This window comes from Lissotriton vulgaris, chromosome 5 (genome assembly GCF_964263255.1).
Source record: "Lissotriton vulgaris chromosome 5, aLisVul1.2, whole genome shotgun sequence".
Lineage (NCBI taxonomy): Eukaryota > Metazoa > Chordata > Amphibia > Caudata > Salamandridae > Lissotriton > Lissotriton vulgaris.
Window position 1 is genome coordinate 415,787,972 of NC_141693.1, and position 22,784 is coordinate 415,810,755.

The window sequence follows — 22,784 nt, forward strand, 5'->3', positions numbered from 1 at the left end:
GGTTCAAAAACTTTCTGTTGCATAGAAAACAGATAACTAGGTTAGGACAGTTTCACTCGGAGGAGAAGGAGATTGGCTCAGGAGTGCCTCAGGGCTCAAGTTTGAGCCCTACTCTATTCAATCTTTATATGGCACCCCTGATCAATCTCATTGCTTCCTATGATGTGAGCACGATTGCATACGCAGACAACACTAAAATGGTCCTGGTTCTGGATGATGATACAGACAAGGCTGAACAGGTTCTGAAAGAGTGTCTGACTGCGACCTTCAATTGGATGCATGATAACCACCTTAAATGCAACTCTGCTAAAACAGAGATCTTACCATTTGGGAAAAACAATCCTTCTCTCCACACACTTGCTGGCCATCTGATGCGGAAGCCCCCCCCAAATACCATCAGTGCAACTCGAAACTTGGGCATAAAATTCGACGATATGCTTTCTTTTAAGCAACAATCTAAAGAAGTAGCTGCCGTCTGTTTCAATATCATAAAAGGCCTACGCAAGTTCTTTGACTATCTGCCTTTGTCTGCCCGCTGCACAGTAGCAATTGCTTTAGTTACATCAAGAATTGACTACTGTAATAGTCTGTATGCAGGAGTGGCAAAATTTACCCTGCATAAATTACAGATGGTTCAGAACTCGGCGGCTCGGCTGGTCCTGAGGTGGCCCAGAAAATCATTAGCATCAGCCGCTGCACTGGCTTCCCATTCAGAAACGTATATTATTCAAAATCCTCGTGATTACATTTAGATGTTTCCACAAGCGCGGTCCAAAATATCTGTCCAACAAATTTCACAGATACCACCCCACTAGAGAACTCAGGTCAGCCACGGCTAATTTGATGACTCTCCCCAAGTTCAGACTTGCCACCAAGGGTGGAAAATCACTGGCAGTTCTAGGAGCCAAATCCTGGAACACACCCCCTGCTCATCTTCGCTTAATCACATCAGAACAGATCTTCAAAAAATCCCTAAAAACATGGATCTATGGATTAGCCGAATCAACTTGCAAATCTCTTGTCTAAATTATATATAACATCTATAATTCAGCTAAAACATCTGCTAATCTACTAGCAATGAGGTCGCAGCGCCAGGATGCTCCCTGGAGTGACAGTGCGCTATATAAATACCCCCAAACATCAAACATCAAACACCAGCCGCGGTTGCGCTGTGCTCATGACAGAGCGGTTCCGTCACGGCCCCGCCCGCTCAATGGAACGCTCAGTGCAGGCGCGGAATCCGCACCGCGCAGGCGTGCCGAACGGGCCGTGACGGAACCGCTCCGTCATAAGCACAGCGCGACTGCGGCTGATGACGGAGTGGTTCCGTCACCAGCAGGGGAGGGGTTAAAATACTGCAGTCTGTTCCACAGTGTGGCGGTGGTCAGACTGCCACCACAACTACGGCGGTCCCAAGATCTGCCGTAGTTGGAATAAGGCCATAGACTGGTTTTCAGCTACTTTCACTACTTTCACCAGTCATTCAGAAGAATGTGGAAACGACAATTGTAAAAATTTTATTGGGCAAAGCAGTGGATGGATCAGTGTTATAGGAAGCTTTTAATCAATGCTATTACTATCAGATAGTAAGCATGTGATAATACTTGCAATGGGATTTCTGCAATCGTTAGAGCATCTGAAATACTTACTTTAGAGTAGAGAAGAAATGCAACTACGTAATATCTTAAAGAAGACTCTTTAAACTATCTGGTCGTCTCATAATTAGCTATTGATGTATATAGTATATATTTCTCTAATCAAGAGTATTCTATGTGGAAATTAATGGAGTGCCTTATGACCCAGCACCATCTATAGCAATGGGATGGAGGAGCTTGTTTGAAGCATGAGGTATTAGAAAAATATTCAATTGTTTTAGACTCTTAAATGAAAGAGGTTCTGACTCACTTTTGCCTGGTGAAAAAAGAAGAGAACAATTTCACTCTGTATGCTTACATGATGAGAAAGACGATTTAATTTACTAGTATCAGACTCGTAAAAGCTTTAACATGCATGTGCTAATCCCTTGCATCGCCTGCCCTAAAGCAATAAAGTGCCAGAAAATCCCAAAAGGGAGATTACTGTCCATTCATATGGCGGCAGAATTTAACAGTCTTTCTATTATGTTCTTTTTTGTGACTCACAAACGACTTTTCGAAATTGTAAACAATTTTAACTTTAAGCCATTCCCGGATTTGAAGTTCCAAGACCCTTTTTACAACATTTTTTTTCAAACATTGGTGTCCTGGGGGATCATTCTGGTTTAACCCTAGTGCCTGATCCAAATGAAAACGTAATATGACATGTCAAGATACTAATACTTCTAACTTAACGTTTATTTTAGATGATGTCTCATGTGACTAGGTTTTCTATTTATGTATTTCCACTACTGGCCTTTAACATGGTAACTAAATACAAAGTGACAAAAGTGTATTTAAGAGCTTTGCCCATCATTTAGACTTTGTATTTGTTATTTGTAAAGCACACAAATATTCCCAAGAGGTTTATCTCTGCACTAGTCTGAGTCAATTACTGGTTCCTGGTTAATAGTACTAAAGTGGATACAGCCATGTCTTCAATTCTTTCTAAAAGTCAGAAAATCCGACACAGAGGGCCCAATTCCGATTTCAGACGGAAGGGCTCAGAACATTGGTCGGAGCCCTTCCGCCTGAATCAGAACATGCCCGCCGGATTCCTTTCTGACCGAGCCATTCCAATGGGCGAGGTTGGAAAGGAATCCGACTCGGATTTCCAGATGGCTTACGACGGGCTGGGTAGAACCCGTCCGCTGTCCGGAAATCCTTTAGTACTCCCACAGTTGCCTCTTTACCACCGAGGGAGTACGATGGCTGTTTCTCACTGCCTTTTCGTGCCGTTGTTTTTGACACGAAAAAGCTGTCAGAAACTGTCTTTCATGATGGCCTGAGGGTACCTATGTTGCCCCTCTGTTGATCCCTGCACCCGGTGGCAAGCACCTTGGGGGTCAGGTCACAGGGTACAGGAGTGTCCGCCCATCCGGGATTTCCTAATTTTTTTACAGATTAACAATGTCTTGCTGGCTGACCTGAGATCCCGAGTGGGTTTGTAAAAGTTGCCTTTATTTGACAGTAGACTAGTTGCACAGTAACTTGAAAATAGCTCATTTACGAACTGGTAACCAATGAAGTTTGCCGAGGACGGCAGATGCTGAGCTCCCATTTTCTTCTTTTGCAAACAAAAATGGCAGCTGTATTTTAAACAGTTTGAAGCCTTGAGAACAAGTAATTGGTCACGACCACATATAATACATTTTCACTTTGGCAGGTGGTCCACGGTCCACCAGGGGAGTGGCGGTTATATCCTCTGTTCCAATAGTGGACTACCTCCTGCCATATTTATAGATCTCCACGTACCTGACAGAGTTCTCTATACCTTAAGAGGAGCCTTCGCCATGACGGCTCCTCTGAAGGCATTGGCAGTTTGTTGAGCAGCCTCCTAGAATCATATGGCCGCCCAGCAAACTTTTATGTTTTGCAGAACTGTAGTGTCGTAAGTAAGGAGGTCCAGAAGACTTGGTTAGGTTACAAATTATAAGTGTACTCTTCTTAGATTTTTAGATAGGTTTTCCAGTAGATATGCAGTATAAAGCCCCACCAGGAGCAGCCTCTCTGCTGCTCAGCCCAGGATCCAACTGACAGTCCCACTCACAGCATACCAAACATTCCAATGACATCATATTCACACTAACATTCACTCACACTGGCTGAACAGCAGAGGCAGAGAAACAGGGAAGGTGTAAGGTAGAACCTTAGATATAACAAAAGCATACTCCCAAATGCGGAAGTTCGTTTTGTAAAAAAAAAAAATGGTCCTGACAACCTGGGATTTTTACTTAGTGAGTGGGGATCAGTTTATTATTTTTCTGTTTGGACTTACCAAGCTTAGTCTGACGGTCCCAAAGAGAAAAAAGTGTATCGGATTATTGAGTCAGTTCACTGACAAAATATTGTCACTGGAAATATCGTCCTACAGAAATATTTAACCAAAAATATCGAAGACAAAAATTCATCATCTCATACTTATAATGAAAATGAAAAAAATATAGGAAAAATATTGTTGTCATTAATATCATTCTCAAAACTATTGTTTATATATATATTAAAAATGTAATATATTAAAAACTAACAGTAATATAATATTAGTTTAATCTATTTAAATAATTATAAACTAAATGTAACTACTATACTTATTTTCAAAATTAATAACAGATATATAAATATATATATATATGTTTAATTACACATATTTAATTTTAAACTAATAGTGTCAATCTATATTGTAATCTTTTTATCAAATATATATATATATACATATATATATATATATATATATATATATATATACATATATATATATATATATATATATATATATATATATACATATATATACACATATGTGTGTATATATATATGTGTGTATATATATATATATATATATATATATATATATATATATATATATACACACACCCAATAACATTACACTGTTTTATAAAAAAAAACCAATTTCATTGCAAATAAAAAAGTAAACAGCATAAAAAATTACAACTCACTAAATATATTTTACATATTACAATATTAATGAATATTATCATTTTAAATACACAAAAACATAACAATATAAATGTAAACAATATAAACTAAACAATCAAATTTGATAAATAATAACTATTATATTCCAACTCCAATTTCTGCAACAGCAGGGAAAGTGTTGGATGGCGGAGGAGTAAAATTTACTATTCCCACTCCAGTCACTGCAACAGTAGGGAAAGTGTTGGGTTGCGGAGGGGTAACATTTACTATTGCCACTCCAGGCAGTGCAACAGTAGGGAAAGTGTTGGATTATGGAAGGGTACACATTTTCTATTCCCACTCCAATTAGTGCAACAGTAGAGAAAATGTTGGATCGCGAAGGGGGCAAATTAATATTCCCACTCCATTCAGTAGAACAGTAGGGAAACTGTTTGATTGCAGAGGGGTAAAATTGACTATTCCAACTCCAGTCAGTGCAACAGTAGGGAAAATGTTGGATTGCAACTTTAGAAACGGACTAATTCATGTCATGAAAATACAATGTTTGCAAAACTATCATACATTCATTTTTTTTTAAAATATAAACAGTCTATATATGTTTATAAGAAAATATACAAATTACATATTTATTAAACTGTTTAATACATATCATAAATTAATGCAAACATTATTAGAATTAAAATCCCAAATAATGTTCTTCCGTATACCTCTTTAACCTAAAAAACATACATCTTAAATATATTTTTAAAATTATTATATTTACACATTTTACATAATTATTTATCAATTAAAATATGAATAATATTTAACTAATATTAAAATATTTATCTTTCATTACCTTACAACCCTATATCAATAAATAAAAACAACCTGCACCTAATATATGAGTTTTAGAAATATTTGCTACATAATTTACATAATAATTATCAATTAAACAATTAATGAAAATATTTAGTTAATATTAAATGAATCATACTTTATTAATGTCCCACACTTTACCCTTACAAATGCAACAATTCACACCTAGGGGCCGATTCCGATCCTGGAAAAAAAAACGTCCGTACGATTTTCATCCGGATCCATCGCCTTACGATTCGTACCCGTCCGTCCGAGTCGCGTAGTACGATCCGTATTCCGTCAATCCGTCCGAATCGTCGCGATACGTATGTATTGCAAGGCTGAAACAGTGAAATGTACCACTCGTACACATGCCGTACGACCCGACGAGTATGATCCGGACCGGGGTATGAGGACGCGATTCGTACGGTCCAAGTCAGGTAAGGGCGATTTGTACGGAAAAGCACACAATCACTTACACACCGTACGGTGCGTACACCCCATAATCGCAGGGGTACGTGTGTACCCCTGCGATCTTGGGGTGTATGCACAGTACCCCACGATCGCAGAATGTACGCAACGGACACCCAAAGAACTTGGGGTATGGTGCGTGCACCCCAAGATCACGGGATACAGTGTGTACACGCCGTGATTGCAGGGGTACGCACCGTACCCCTGCGATCATGGGGTGTACGCATCGTACCCTGGGGGGCGTTCCATACATGTTTCGGGGCGAACTCTGCTTTTACGGCTGTTTATAGCTCCCGTAGAAAAAGGGTTGTACAGTGCATACCCAACACGGATTGTACTTGCCGGGTCGGAAAAAGCAGCCGCGAACCGTACAGATGTTGCGTACAGCGGGTTCCGAGGGAGATTCGTACGAGGATTTGATTCGTACGGTCTCTGTACGATTCGCACGGAGTCCAGCTCCTGGTACGAATCGTACTTCGTCGTACGTACGGGGGACGTTGCAGGGTACGATTCGTACTGGAACGGCTATTCGGAGCGTTTTTTCCCGAATCGGAATCGACCCCCTAATATATAACCTAAACAATATCTTAATTACACAATTTACATATTTAATTTATCAATTAATTAATTATAAATTACCATTAATTATCGATTATTGTACTTAATTTCCTGCATTCCCTTTACCCACACAAAAACAACACACACCAAATAAAAATATGTAATATATTATAAAATGAATAGAAATAATTATCAATTAAGTAATACTATTAATTCAAAATGAATTATTAATTTGTTATAGTTTATTTCCCACCCTATACTACTACAACCCCACACCATGCACCTGAAACGTAACTTTAAAAAAAGTTAATTGTTCAATTAACATATATAATTAAAAATTACATAATTATTCACTAAAAATTCATTATTAATTAATAATAACTAATTTACTTCCCACCCTATACCCCTACAAAACCCACAACCCACACATAAAATGCAATGTAAAAAATACAAATAACAGAAATAATTATCAATTAAATAATTAATTATAATTAATTTAATGCTCCCCCTGTACAACTATAAACCCCAAAACCCGATATGGTACTAAAAATGATTTTTTTAAAGCTATTCAATTAAATTTTAAAAACTACAAAAAATTTGTAAACTATATAAAACAATATTACCAATATTTAAACAAATAATTGATAACATATACAATTAAAATATATAGTAAAATACATATAATTAATTAAAAATCAACACCGATATTAACCACATGGATATTACTTACTGTAAAATCAATATTCTTTTCAACTATATTCTTGCTGGCGATATATCTGTATGAAGATATTTCAAACTGCATATTTCTGTAGGTCAATATTAAAATCTCTATATATTGTCTGAATACCTATCGAGTCAAATAGGTTGATGGTCTTAGGCACTTAGGGGGCCATTAGGATGGCGGGCGGACTTTTGTCCCACCGCCACCCTAGCGGTGCTGGAACGGACCGCCTGTGGTGCGACAGTCCCGCCCAACGATTAGGATGCCATTCTCCATTCCCAGCATTGTGGCCGGCGGTGCTCACAGCACAGCCCGCCACAATGCTGACAATGCACTGCGACAAGTTACTGGATCAATAAGTTGATCCAGTAACTTGATTGACTATTATATCCACTTCACTTTTAATAACACTACCTCTCCTTTTTATATTAAAATTTTTCCTTCTGGAGAAGCATTGTTTTTTAAAATAAGATTTTTTTTTCTTTTTCCTCTTTTCACCTTTACCTCTGGGGGTGTCTCACATTCCCTCGACACTGCTACCCAGACAAAAGGTTGCCTCTGGTCGAGGCTGGCATATATCACGAAAATTGGACACCCGATGAATATGCCATAACGCTGAAAGTGGGGCGGATAACCAATATATACCGCATTCAACATCGTAGCGTTTATGAGGGTGTTCAACTACAACCAATTGTTATGAAGCTACAAGTGTCCATTCTCCTTCTGGGATAAATGGGTGGCGGCGGGGAAGGCTGTAGGGTGGATCGCACCGCCATACAAGCAGTGGCGATCTGCCCTACATCCTAATGACCCCTTTAGACTTTGAGTCTGTTGGGCCATCAGTGGTCACAGGTGGAGGCAATGTGGGGACTACTGGCAGAAACATAACAGTCCACTTAGCTCTAAATACAGTGGGCATACCATACGTTTGGTGGACAGGGTACCCTACCATATTTGTTCAAACTCTAAATGAGGCCGATGTTAAGTAAAGCATTTATATGTTACTATATATCATTACATAGATTACAAAAGGCCACAGAAGGCTACTACACCACATCTTTATGGGAATTATGGTAGTAAATGGTTTCTGAAACCATATGTGCTCAGTATAGACTTATTCTTGGATTAACGAAATAGAGGGTAATAAAGATTGATTTACCTAAACTTCCCACTTCCCTATTTGCTTGAATGCGAAAACTGATAACTCAATAACAAGGGGCACAATTGACAGGGCTGCTGCAGTTATTTCCTTTCAAGTACCCTGGACTCTTTTCTGGAGTAGTGAAGTAAGTCAGGATTACTAGACAACCAAGGCACACCTACTCACAGCTAATTCATTGTGAATAGGGTGCAACATTTTTAATGAATCAATAAGGAAAATCAAGGAAATCTACGCAAGCTCCTTGTCTGAGAAGCATGGGTGACTATAGAAACCTACACAAATGTTACATTATTTTTTATTATGTAGCACTATATCAGTCAATCAGCATAAGAAATGAAATCTACACAATCCAGTATGAACTTGCACTTTGGTTCAGTCTGTATGAAGGAAAGCAACACACTTTGTAGACACATTTTCAAAGGAATGGACCATAATTCTGATACAGAGGGGATCTCCATCCAGGAAAAAAGGATGAGTTGTGTTATAATACTGTTGGCTAGATGATTGATCACTCAATCTAAATGTATCAGATGGCTGGAATCTACAGATCCTACAAGTGGAGGTTAGACTTTCTAATGACAGACACGGCATGCTTAGAAAATCTTTCCTTACATTGATCAAAGTGATCTGGAGGTTGCATAAATAGTACTCCTTTTGTAGAGCATGGAAGCAAAGTGTGCGTGGCAGACGTTGATGTGAGTGTCTGCAGTAACCATGAATACTATCAATTTGTAAATTGCTGTGTTAAACTGAGGAGTTACACTTCAACAGTTTCAGCTAAAAGATGAATGTATTTACAACATCTACAGCTTTAGGAATAAATAAAATTTTGGAAGGTACATGCATTTTCAAGAGCATTATAAGGTATCTTAAAGGTATTCTGGTTATATACCGCTATGATGTAACAGGAGCATAACATATGTTTCATTATTCACTGTTCCTACTTTTCATGGATGAAAGTAGACCTGGGAGGAACTTGCAGAATTTCATTTCATGGTATCACGCGATGTTACATTAAAAACTCGACGAGATTCCGTGGAGCTCCAATAGTGGCGCAAAAATGCACATTGCGTTTCCCATGGTCTGATTTTAGTCCCAGTAGCTCTTTCCACACTGAAAATTTGGTGTGAATGGCACCACGTTATTTTGGAGTTGAATTTGCTGCAGCTCGAGTAGAAAATTTACTGGGCAAACAGCCTTCTGACCATGACCACTCGCGACGGTCTGCAATCATAAAATCTAGCTAGAAGTCCTCCTAGCGACCTGAAGTCACACAGGGGATGCTAAATCTTGATCATACCCCTTAGCTCTCATTCTAAAGCTTCGCATAGTTCCTGTTGTCATTGCGTTGCTCGAAGATGCAGCGATTGGCAGATTTTAGCAGGAACTCTGCCATACAAGAGTAATTCCTAGTTGCCAAAATTCTCCAATTCCGCTTGCTTAATTAAAATTCAAAACACGCCCAGTAATAACCTGTTTTAGCTGTGGTGTTTGAGTGAATGCATTTTTACCTTCACCATGGGGACTCCAAGGACCTGAGGAGATGGTGGAAAGGTGATAGAGAGGCTGCCGTGCTCCACGTTCTCCTGACTGTCTTGGGTGTTTGCAGACCAAGAGCCACTAAACATTGTCTCATGACAGCTGTGGGGCTCGACTGACCCTCCCCCGGGTCCATTCGCGCAGAAGTACTCGCATTGCCATTGTCAACCTTTCATTGAGAGTAAGATTACAACACTCATACTTGGAGAGAGACTGAAGGCCCATAGGGTGGTGCATGTGTGAGGTTCATTGGAAGGCAGGTGTTTTTCTAAATATCTGGTTGGGTTGGCGGAGGGTGTAGTTTTGGGGGAGGTGTTACGATGCCAGATGTATATTAATTTTGCTGTGGTGGGATTATTCATTTTGCTGTGGTGGGATTCTGTGAAAGTATGCCAGGCATTAACCCGTTAAGCGCGCCGCAAACATTCTGCCCCATTGCGGACGTTCGATTGCGCTAATGGGATTCGGACGTCCAACGGTCGTGCGCAGCACTAGCGAGGTAGTGCATGCGACGACCGTTGGACGTTCGCAGCACTGAACGGGTTAATGTAAAAAGTTTGGTGAGGAAGTGTGTGTAGGCCAGTGGGGGGTAGGTGATGGTGGTAGAGTTTCACCTATATGTGACTTTGGTTTGAGGAATGTAGTGGAAGAGGATAGTAGGATGCTGGGTATATTTTATTGGGACCTGAATGATGTATTCAAAGGTATGAAAGGCAATGTTCTGCTTCCTCATGACTGTTGTCCATCTGTTATCCACGGTAGTTACAGGGAGGGATCCCCAAACAACAAAGGTTTTCACGTTTGGGTTCCAAGTTACATCACAGACAACTCAAGACTCTTTCTAGATATCTATGGTATCTCACAGAACATCTCAGGAGAGACAAAACGCCTATATTAACAGCTGCACATACTTAAACTTATGTGACCTGAGTCTGCCTCTAAAATATTTGTCTCAGGAATAAACACTACAAGTTTGCTTTCTTAAAGTGGCAGCTGTGTGGTCCGAAAATGCGCAGATGTCTCCACCTGGGCAAGATCCTTGCATATTGATGTTTAAGAAACACTTTTTTTTTCATTTCTGTCTTTGTTGATATCTTTACAGTGTTGAGTGGTTTAATTAGGTAACCAGAAACTATATCATGGGTACATTTCACAGGATCAGTCTTCTTCAAAACAATGGCAATATGTGTAAAAAATACAAAGTTGAATGGGGTTGCCTGCTGTCTCCCCTAGGAAGCAGACGCAGCGGACAGTACCATACAACTTTGCATTATTATTATCGTTTTCATTAACCTACCTCTTCCTCTAACAGCCATCTTTTTATGCTGGAGCAGGATATCTGGAAATATCAAAGCTTCCGGGCCAATCTTTTTATTTCATTCTTATGTTGTTCTGCTTTGTTTGATTTCACCCTGCATTTCTGAATAGCCCACCTTTGAGGTTGTAGAGAATTGACCTTCAAACTTTTTTCTTGTCAAGCTACTTTCAAATAAAACCGTCTGCTTGGGTCTCTCCTAACGTACATATTTTCCCACAATTTTAATGTTAGATGTGCTACGGAAGTCTTTATAACTTACATAACGCATTCAATATATGTTGACGGTTTCACAGAAGTGGAAGATGCAAGCTGCTCCATTTATTTTACGTTTTTGGCTATTAGAAACGTTTTTTTTCAATTTCATTTATTCTATAACTATGTCAAAACTCTCTCATTATAAAAAAAAGTCCCTACAAGAGCCTCTGGATGGTGTATTTAGCAACCTCCTTGAAATATTGAAACCTCGTTTTTTAATTGGGCCTTCAATGGCTAGCCTATGCCAACATATTTTAAACATATTTAAGAAAAACCGATACAAATACTTTGCTTTGTGGTTATTTGGCTTTTTGTGGCCATTTGCTTAACTCAAATTGTACTAATCATTTTACTGTGTATTGGTGGATTTAAAGATGTACTGGTCGATCTCTTTTCAAGGGTGGCAGTTGCATATCACAACAATTTAACAATTATTTTGCTACTGTTTTATATTTGTGGGAATATAAAATTAAAAGATTAAAAATACACCAGGTCAGAAAATATAACTTTAAATGGCTTTATTCACGGTGGAGACCCTCAATAGAAAATATATCTCCACCAATGATGGATTGTAATAGGGTTATGACTGCTTAAAAATAATAGGAAGAGATTGGTTTTACCTGCATGGGCACCACTCCTGGGATCTGGTCCTTGGCATTTTCTGGGATGTATAGAGCTGACAGATGGACATCGTTAGATAAGGTGTGAAGATCTGTGGATAGTCTTTCCACCAGTTCTACTTCTGATTTGACCATCTTGTACTCTGGGGTCTCAAGGAGGTTCAGAAGTTTGGCAGCCACCTCTGCCCCAGTGCCAGCGAAGGCGTAGTTATCTGCCACAAGTTTCCCAGTGGTCTGCATAATGGCTGGGACTTTGGACCGCAGGCTGATGATTTCCTGGGCAACATTCATGGCCTCGGTTGCCTGCACCGTGACATGGGGCTCCACCCCAGACACACTCCATACCTTTCCAGTAATAGGGCTAATGACCACCTGATTGGGGATGGAAACAAATAAATGGGTCTCCCCCACACGGTATGTTCCCACAGAAAGTGAACCACCTATGGTAGGTTCCCCGATCACAGTGGCCCTGTTGAGATCCTTCATTGCCCTGGTAAAGGCTTCAGCTGCTGAACCAGACAGGTGGCTAGTGAGAATGTAGATATCTTTCTTGGAGCCGTATCTTTCCCCAGCAACTTTGGGCAGGGTCCATATCTCTGTATCTGCGGAGGTGCTGCGATCAAAGATAGTGTAAAGATGCTGAAGAGGTTCTGGGTCAAAGAAGTAGGAGCAAAATATTGGTACTGCAGTGGAGTAACCTCCAGTGTTGTACCTCATGTCGATAATTAACAAGTCAGTGTCCACCAGTTTATTCCACACCAGGTTCACCAGCTGAGGACCAATGGCCTTTACGATCTCCGCATCAGCCATCATGTCGAACCGGAGATAACCTACATTCCCAGGTAAAACATCAACCTTGAACAAGGCCTGAACGATGAGGTTCAGCTCTTCAGGAGAAGGGATGTGGGCGGTTTGATCCTCTGGGGCCTCAGGCACATTATCACTGTAAAAGACGTGAAGGCGGTGATCTCCTGATGTCTCCTGAAGGTCCAGAGTTAGTTGCGATACCAGAGACTCATAGTCCACCACTGAACGATATGACCCTTCGGACCCCTTACTTCGCAACAGTGCACTTACTTTACTTGCAACTTCTGGGATAGCATAGTGCACTTCCAGCAGTTCTCCTGTCCCTTTGACTAATGCAGATACCTCTGGTTGAAAAGCAATAATTTCTTTAGCTTTGTCTAGAGCATCGTCAGCCAAAACGATGGCATCAGGGACAACACCCCCGCCCAGCCAACACTCTCCATTGTTATCGACTAGGTTGACAAAAGGAACAGTGAGAGACAGTTGCGTGCCCTCCAAAAGGAATGACTTGGAGTGCAATAAAGTCCCAGCAGTTATTTCACCGATGATAGTAGCTCTACTTAAAGACTGCATAAGGTATGCAAACTCTTCTGCTGCTGTGGCGGTCCTGTGGCTAGTGAGGACATAAACACCTTTCTTAGCACCATAAGATTTTCCCCGCAAATTGGGTGCAACATAATATTCTGTAGTGGTATTGGTCAGTCTATTGTAGAGGGTAAAGAGACGATGCTGTGAATTGCTCTCCTGGAAATAGGAAAGCAACAAGGAGACTGCAGTGATAGGTCCACCAGAATTGTATCGCAGGTCAATGATGAGATTTTCAGTATCTGCAATTTGGTCCCAAACTTTGCTGACTATATAAGGACCTAATCTAGCTAGCACTGATATGTCCGCAAACTCGTCAAATTTTAGGTAACCAATGTTGCCTGGAAGTATATTTACTTTGAAGACATTATCCACCAGGTCTTTAAGGATTTCCTCGTTCTCTGGAAGGTTGCCTGCAACAGGAAAGTCCAAAGCCGGGACATGGCCCTCAGGTTGGGGCCTGATAACTAAGCGGGGATCCTCAGAAGCTGACTGTAGCTCATAGTTAAGTTTGGCCGCAAGATTTTCTTCAGATGTAACAGTCGAGAAGTCCATAGTAAGTATGTGCTGGACTAGAGCAGGAACTCGTTCCACAAAGGAGTAATGGGTTCTGAGGATCTCAATAAGGTTCCTTGCAAGTACAGGGATTGCAGATCTTACCGAGAGAATTTCTCGTGCCCTATCCAAAGCATCTTCTGCATTCACCGCGACACATGGTACGACCCCACTGACCTCCCAGCTCTGGCCAGTGATTGGACTGATAGACCTCGATATGGGCACTGTGATATAAAAATCTGATCGTCCAATCCTCATCTTCTCAATTTGTAGGGAGCCACCAGCAGACCTCTCTCCCACAGTGATGGCCCTATTAAGGTGTTTGAGTATATACGCCACATCCTCTGCAATGCCCATGGTGTATTTGCTGGTCAGGACAACCACATGTTTTTCCTTGCTGTACCTCTCCCCCATCAAGGCTGGAAGAGTCCAGATCTCTCGGGTGGTATTTGAAGGACGGTGATAAATAGTGTCAACATGTAGCTGGGGCTCAGCGTCCACCAAGTAGGATATCATGAAAGGAATCCCAGAGACCTCCCCCTGAGTGTTGTATCGGAGATCAAGGATGAGAGACGAGGTTGGCATGAGCTTCTTCCAGACATTATTGACCAGCAGAGATCCAATTTTCATCACCACATCCTGGCCAATGATGTTGTCCACTCTGAGGTAGCCCACATTGCCTTCCAGCACCTCATATTTGACAGAATGCTGGATCAGCGCCTGCAAGTGCTCCAACGGTAGTTCCATTACCGCTTCTTTCTCAGGTGCAGGGTGCAGTGGCTCAAAGGTGACCACCAGCCGGGGGTCGTGCAGCGAGCCCTGTACTCCTGTGGTGATCATGTGGGCCAGCGTGTTGGGGTCAGACACGTTTAGCGCCTCTCCACTCTGTAATGCTTGTTCTATGGCTTCTGGCATCCCGAGCAGATTTTCCGGGAAGCAGTAATTGTCCAGCAGGACCTTGGCTAGATTCATCACTATTGTGGTTTGGAAGACCTGGTCAGCAGCAGGATACAGAGGGCAGAACGAGACAAGGGCTACAAGCAGCAGTCTGCTGCTGGTCGCCATCTTTGAAGTCGAAGAAGGTACAGAATCAAGAATGTTTCAGCCTCATACAGCTGGGCTCTGTCTGCCCCTCGGTCAGCGCCTGTCGAGTCCTGTGCTAAGTCTGCGTACACACAGGAGGTCGGAGTCTTTTATCTGCCTTAAACCTGTAATCTTATTAGTCTGAAGTGCACGGGCACAAGGGCATCCAAGGTGTGGCGGTCATTCAGTCGCTGCTCGGCGCTGTTGTGCCATCGAGTCCAGAAGATGAAAGAAAGAATTGAAGACAAGCATTTAAAAGCACTCAAATTCTACAACCCATGCAACACGTTTAGATTTGCAGAATGACTTCCGTGCGTGTGTGCGCGTGTGTACGTGTTTGATTGTAGTGTGTGTGTGTATGTGATGTGTGTGTGTGTGTGTGTACGTACGTGTTTATAGCTATGTGTGTGTGTGGATTTGTGTGTGGTACATATGTGTGTATTGCAGATGGGTGGTGAGTGTAAATTGTATGTTTGTCTATGTTGCTTTTGAACTACCTAATACTAAATAATTCCAGTGTAGTGGGGCGTTTCTTTGTGGCACACTTAAGTACGTATAGGCGAGCAGTTGTTCTGTGGACCAGGGGTTAACACTAGGCAATCCTTACATAATTGTGCAGGCATGAGAATCGTGATAATGCTGACGCAGACAGTGGGTTGGCGCACCTCTGTTTGAGGGGTTGAAAGGCAAAACAGACCAAGAGGGACAAAGCAGTGTTGTAGAATATGTAACCTGTAGCGCACTCAGTCGCGTTTTTAAAAAAAATGTGATAGCCCTGCAGCGCTTATTTACCGGGCCCGTAAAGCGTTTTCCATCAGAGCGTAGAATTCAGCAGGAAAATAGACAGCAGCGGCAAATTGTGAGGCAATGCGCTAACACGGCGGAAATCAGAGGGGGTTATTAACAGGCCACTTGCGCTGCTGGTGCGTCACTTTTTAAAAGGGATAAAGTGACGCACCGGCGGCTCTAGGGACTTATAAGTTGTATATAAGCCCCCGAGTGCCTTTTTATGCGCTTGCAATGCATGCAGTTAATTAATTTTACCCGAAATTTCTCCGAGCTAGGACTTGATTTTGACAATATATCTCAAATACGAAGAGCAGGGTTTGCCTCCTTCAGTTTCGAGCTGTGCTGTCTAAAATATCGCACTAGCTCAGAGAAATATCGGGTTGGGTGAATTCACTTTAAACACTGCAGACTGGCAAACACCAGGATCCACCCGGTTCTGAGCCAGTGAAGAGAGACTGCATCTTCCTGACATTTACTGTGCTTCAACAGTACAGAAGGGGTCTGTGCGCTTATTCTTGGACAAAGTTTGCAGAAGAGATGGCTGCAGTTTGGGAAGGGGCATTCTGTTTAGGGGAGAAGCACTGTGTCTAAAAAATGTTTACATTTATTGCTTCACTGTTAGTAAATTTATTATGTAGTTTTTAGATGTTTATGTTTAAGTAAAGCATTGCAGTAGGAGTCTAGTTTATTTGATATTAGTAATTGGACAATTGGCCTTAGATTTGTGGTTACTCCGTTGTAGTTAAAATTATTTCCTATATTTTCTGCTTTGCATATAAATATCGCATGCACATAGTTACCAGTTCATTTTGAGGTCGAAGCCTACCAGACAGCGCAGGAGTCTTGTTTGCTAAAGTCATCTTGGGGACATTTATGAGGCTTCCTTGGGAATGCATTCTGCCCATTGCTTACCATTGGCTTTGTGATTTGCAACTCACATTTGCTGGCTTTATTTGTTTTAGGCTGTCAAGTTTGAGTTGATCCTTGCTGTGGAGTATAACCTATAAACCAGCCTTCTTATATCTTGTTATTATTTTGTCACATTTGCTGTGCATACAAAGCCAGAGGTCAATGTCAGGCTCTGTCTTCTAATGGAGCTTGGTCTTTACTTTTCTTTCTTTGACTTCAAAGTGAGAACATTTATGTGACAATCATGCTGGGTATTGGGGGTGTGCTGGAGGAAGGCTTTAGGATGTCATTGTCCCTATAACACAACAACATTAAATTTAAAAGTCTGTAATTTAACTGTGCAGATATTTCAGAATACATCCAAATTAGGAAAGAACAAAGGAAGCTAATTTTTTGGTAATTCTGAAGTGTGGGGGAAACAAATATTTGAAAATAATTTAATACACTAGGTGATGACATTGCCACACATTATCATTTGTGAGCTGTCTACTTTTGTCAGTATGTCTGTGCAACTGTAATGGTAATTTAAATTGAAGATATGTTGTCTGTAATGGCAGTGCGCTACAACACCATGCATACTCTACTTTACGCCACTCCCCTTTACTCTGTAGCACTCTCTGCCATGCACTCTACTCTGCAACCCTCCACACAATGCCACTCCACTCTATGCCACGCAACACTCCGTCACTTCACTTCGCACCACTCCACTCTATGCCACTGCACTATACGTAACTTCACTCTACGCCTCTCTACTCTACTCTGCACGACTCTCCTCTGTGCCAATGCACTTTACGCCACTCTGCTCTAGTCTGCACCACTGCGCTTTTCGCCACTGCACATTACACCACTCCAGCCTAAGACACTCCACTCTACTTTTCACCACTGCACTCTAAACCACCCTGCACTATCAGGCACATGCATCAAGCATTTAAGGAATCGCAAAGTTTGCAAATCGCAACAAAAATGGCATTTGCGATCGCAAATTACAGTGTAGCAATGCAACACCGTTATTTTTGCGAAAAACTGTATTTTTTCGCAAAATTAAAGAATCTCATAATTATTCTGAGAAAACATTTGCGATTCTTTATTTGTGACTCTCAAATAGAGAATCGCAAATAAAGAATCGCAAATGAAATGCATAAAAAATCGCAAGTAGAGATTTCTTTGACAATCGCTAAATTGCAATCGCAAAATAAGAAGGAACACAACCAGGTGGTAATCATGAGTGCAACTTTCACACAGCTGCAAATCAACTGAAACGGATTTAAACACACCCACAATGACCTACCAGGACTCACAATGGCAGGACTGTTTCTGATGGCGAGGAGGATGAGGCTGCAGGCTGCGCAACAGAGACGGAGGCGAATCAATGAGCGCATTTTCAGAGTACGCATAACTTTGCTAGGACAGCATGAGGATGAGATATACGATAAGTATAGGCTTAATGCTCAAATGATCCATGATCTCATCAATGAATTGGACCCCATCCTGCAACGACAGACTCGTAGGACCAATGCCATCCCAACGCATGACCAGGTTTTATCTTGCCTACATCTACTGGCGTCAGGCAGTTTTCAGGGTGTAATCGCAGTAGCAGGAGGTGTGTCGCAAAGCACAATGTCAAGAATATTTAACCCCTTCGATGCTCATGACGAGCTCAGCTCGTCATGAGGCACAATTGAGCTGTGCTGATGACGAGCTGAGCTCGTCATGAAACCATAGTATTCAATGAAGGTCAGCACAGGAGGGGAAAATGCACAGCAGCCATGGTGTTAAAGCATTCCTTGATGTCATGATGGTCCGGATAGGCTCACATATCAATTTCCCTACAACAGCCCATGACATTGCCAAGACTAAGTAGGAGTTTTACCAGGTTGCAGGCTTCCCACAAGTTTTGGGTTGTATTGATTGCACCCATGTGGCAATATGTCCCCCTGCAGCACAGGAATATTTGTCTAGGAATAGGAAATGTTATCATTCCCTCAATATTCAGGTTGTGTGTAATGCCAAAAACATCATAACGGACATTGTGGCGCAATTTCCCGGCAGTACACATGATTCATATATATTCAGGCTAAGTGGCATTCACACCCATCTTGCAAGGGGAGAATTTGGAGAGGGACATCTGCTAGGTAAATATGTGCAATAGACCAACACATTCATTGTATGTATGTCAATGCCAAACAACCACCAACACCCTTTGCTTCCTCACATGTAGGTGACAGCGCATACGCCTTGTGGAATTACCTTATGTCACCGTACCTCAATCCTACAACTGCCGCCCAACAAAGGTACAATGCAGCACATATATCAACCAGGAACGTCATAGAGCGCACATTTGGGCTGCTGAAGAGCCGATTCAGATGCCTTCATAAGACCGGTGGAGCACTGAAATACAACCCTGAACAATGCTGCAAGATAGTGGCAGCATGAGCCATGCTGCACAACATTGCGACAAAGGGAGGTTTGGAAATGGAGCTGTTTGACAGCGACTCAGAGGATGGGAACCAGCAAGTGCAACACCACCGTGCCCTTCAAGGATCAGGCGCTGCAGAAGGGTGCAGGAGAAGATTGGAGATCACACAAAATTACTTCTAAGGTGAGTAATGATGACACAAAAACAGTATTTTGCAAAGCAAATAAGTTTTATGTTTTATGTAAGGAAATAATGACCAGGGTGTTCAAGCACACTCTCAATGTGACTAGTGGCACAAGAGTCTTGGTAATAAACATGTATAGATACAAAGGAACGAATACTTGAAAGTCAGTAATAAGGTCACATTGTAACAATGGTTACGTCACCACCTTTGAAAATCATTGTACATGGGAGCCTAGCGCTTTCTCCCACAAACACCTAGACGCCTGTCAGTGGCAGCATCTTCATGCCTCACATTGGGAGTGGAGGGTGTGCTGCTGCGTGTGTTGTGTCTCACTGCAGTGGCAACTTATTTTTATTTATTTATTTATTTTATTTTAGCTGTTTTATAACGCGCTCTGTTACTACCAGAGTATCCTGGCGCGAAAGAAGAAAACAAGCAGGTGGCCAAAGGAAAACAGAAGAAATTTAAAATAGTCTAATAAGCAAATCTAAAAAGATGAGTTTTCAGTGCCTTCTTAAAAGGTACAAAATTCTGAATTCATCTTAAAAACAGAGGCAGAGTGTTCCAGGCCGAAGCCGCAAGGACAGCAATTAACTGGCCTCCATGGCGCACTCGCCGATAGCGGGGTACGCTCAGCAAATTACAATCAGCTGAGCGTAGAGATCGAGTGGGGGTGTAGCGGCTAAATCTTTTCTTCAGATACGAAGGCCCAAGGTCATTGACTGCTTTAATTGCTAGTGTCAGGATTTTAAAAGTGATCCTTTGTGTTACTGGTAGCCAGTGTAGTTCTTTCAAATGGATTGGTACACTCTCTCTACTGGACACATTGAAAAGAAGTCTCGCCGTCGCATTTTGGATGATCTGTAATCTGGCGACTAGGAAGGCTGGGGTTCCACTAAGAAGAGAGTTGGCATAGTCGAGCCGTGATAGTATTAAAGCCCTCGCGACCGATTCTCTTGCCGAAGATGGGAGATATGGAAAGAACTTTCTCATAGCCTTGATAGATCCGAAGCACACCCCTGTAAGCTTCTTTATGTGTGCCTGAAACCTCAGATCCTCCCCAAACCATACTCCCAAATTCTTTGCAGGGATGGAGACTGAGCTTGGCTGGGGAAAATCCGGAGGCCACAAGAGTTCTCTAAAATTAGGCGGAAATTGGCCATACAACAAAATTTCTGTTTTGTCTTCGTTGCATTTCAGCTGTGCCGCTGCTAACCAATTGAACACCGAAGAAAGACAGGAACTAATAACCTCAGTGTCTAGTGCTGTATCAGGCCATGTAAATAAAAGTTGCGTATCATCTGCGTACGCTATAGTTTTTGCCCCCATTTGTTCAGCCATCACTATAAGCGGGGTAAGATAGACATTAAAAAGCAGCAAGGGGCTCAATGTAGACCCCTGGGGTACCCCGGTAGTAAGCGGCTTGGCCGAGGAAGAAAAAGGTGGGATCCAAACCTGCTGGGACCTATCGGACAAAAAAGATTTCACCCATTCCAGTGCTGAACCCAACACACCAATCTAAGCCAATCGGGTCAGAAGGAGAGAGTACGGGACAGGTGCCCTATGGAAATGTGGTACACGTGACTGTTTAGTTGGCAGAGCTGGTGTGTCCTCGTCTTCAGATTCACTGGAGTGCTGCAGTTCCTGGACCTCACTATCCCCAGCCTCAACATGTTCTGCATCTGTAAGGTTAAACAGTGCAAAACAGCATTAATTCATGCTTGTGAGGTCATGTCACAGTTGACAATTAATACATTTGTCATTAATTTAAACATCAGATACACTATTTGTATTAGTTTTTTTGCATATGTGTGTGGTAGTCATTGTCACTGCTTGCCCTGACTACATCTCCCATAAGGCACTTCCCTTTTTTATAACAAATGCAGTTAATGCTTTACAGTGTGCACTTATGCTGTACAGAGCTCAGGTTGTGACTTAAGTAATTGGGACAATGGCAACATACATTCCACTTACCTTCAGATGTGTGTGCAGTTCCTGGGGTGTCAATCTGAGTCACACCAACAACAGCTTCAGGCTGGATTGTGGATTCCACCAAGTCCTCCAGGGGAGTGTTTCCAGTGTCTGTTGGTGTTCCCCCTCCTATGTTATTTGCCTCCTTCAGCTGGTCTGCAATGCGCACCTGAGCCCGACTGCGCAGATCGTACAATCGCTTTTTTAGCTCTTCATTGGTGCGGGTGTCACCCCAATTCATTTACTCTGTTCAGGATCCGGATCCATATTTTCAGTTTCTCCTGCTCTGGTACTTTCAATGAAGCTTTGCCAAACAGCTTATCATGGCTGTGGACTACTCCCTCAATGAGTGTTTCAATTTCTTTCTCTGAAAATGTTACTTTTCTTTCCCTGCCTATTTGGCTGTCCTCTGCATGTCTGTGCAGCTTCCATTTTTAGTTGGTTGCCAGGTGTTTGCAATCTCTCTCTCCCACTCCTGTTCTACTCTCAGAGCCAACTCACTCCTCTCCCTGAATCTCTGCACTGAAAATGAGTCTTGGAGTGCTCACTTCCTGGTTCTGATGTCATCAAGATGCATCAATGTGCGACTCTGGAAATTGCGATTTTGCTAATTGTGAAATCACAAAATTGCGAAATCGCAAAAGTCAACAATCGCAAATAATTCTGCGATTTTTAGCAATAGTTTAATTTTTCGCTATTTTTATAATGCATCGCATTTTGCGATTCCTTATTTGCGATTCCTTAAATATCGCAAAAAAGGAATCGCAAATTCATAGAATGTGCCTGTATGCCTCTCTACTATGCAACACTGCACTCTATGCCACTCACTCTACTCTGTACCATTTCACTCTACGCCAATACACTCTACGTCACTCTAATATTCTCTGCACCACTGCACTCTATGGCACTCTACCCTGCACCACTCCACTGTATCGTGCACCGCTCCACTCTATGCCACATCACTCTACTCCGAAAAAATCTACTTTATGTCACTGCACTCTATGCCATTGCACTCTGTCACTCCACTCCCCTCTGCATCACTCCACTGCACGCCACTGTCCTCTAACCTCTGCACTCTACACCACTGTACTCTATGTCAACTTTACTTAAACCAATGCACGCTTCGCCACTGTACTCTACACTATATATATATATATATATATATATATATATATATATATATATATATATATATATATATATCACTACACTCTGCTACACTGTACTCTAAATCCATCGTGTTTTTGCACTCCACCCCACCCCAGTTCAGACATGGCCATATGCAAATCAGCCTTGACCCTGTGCCTCATGGGAACAGTCCAGCCCGAACTGGAACACTGCACTCTCTGCCACTGACCTCTATGCCACTCTACTCTGTACTCTATGCCACTGCACATTACGCCACTGCACTTACACTCTGAACCACAATGCTC

The 22,784-nt window shown here is 41.9% G+C and overlaps 1 protein-coding gene across 1 annotated transcript in view; it reads right to left on the bottom strand.

The window, feature by feature from the left end:
* The window catches only part of RBP3 (retinol binding protein 3), a 117,003-nt gene extending 101,855 nt beyond the window's left edge, over positions 1–15,148 (bottom strand). Inside the window, exon 1 of the mRNA XM_086921784.1 lies at positions 12,053–15,148. Coding sequence (XP_086777910.1) covers positions 12,053–15,064 — 3,012 coding nt within the window. The 5' untranslated portion in view covers positions 15,065–15,148. The remainder of the gene's footprint in view (positions 1–12,052) is intronic.
* Positions 15,149–22,784: the final 7,636 nt, after the last annotated feature.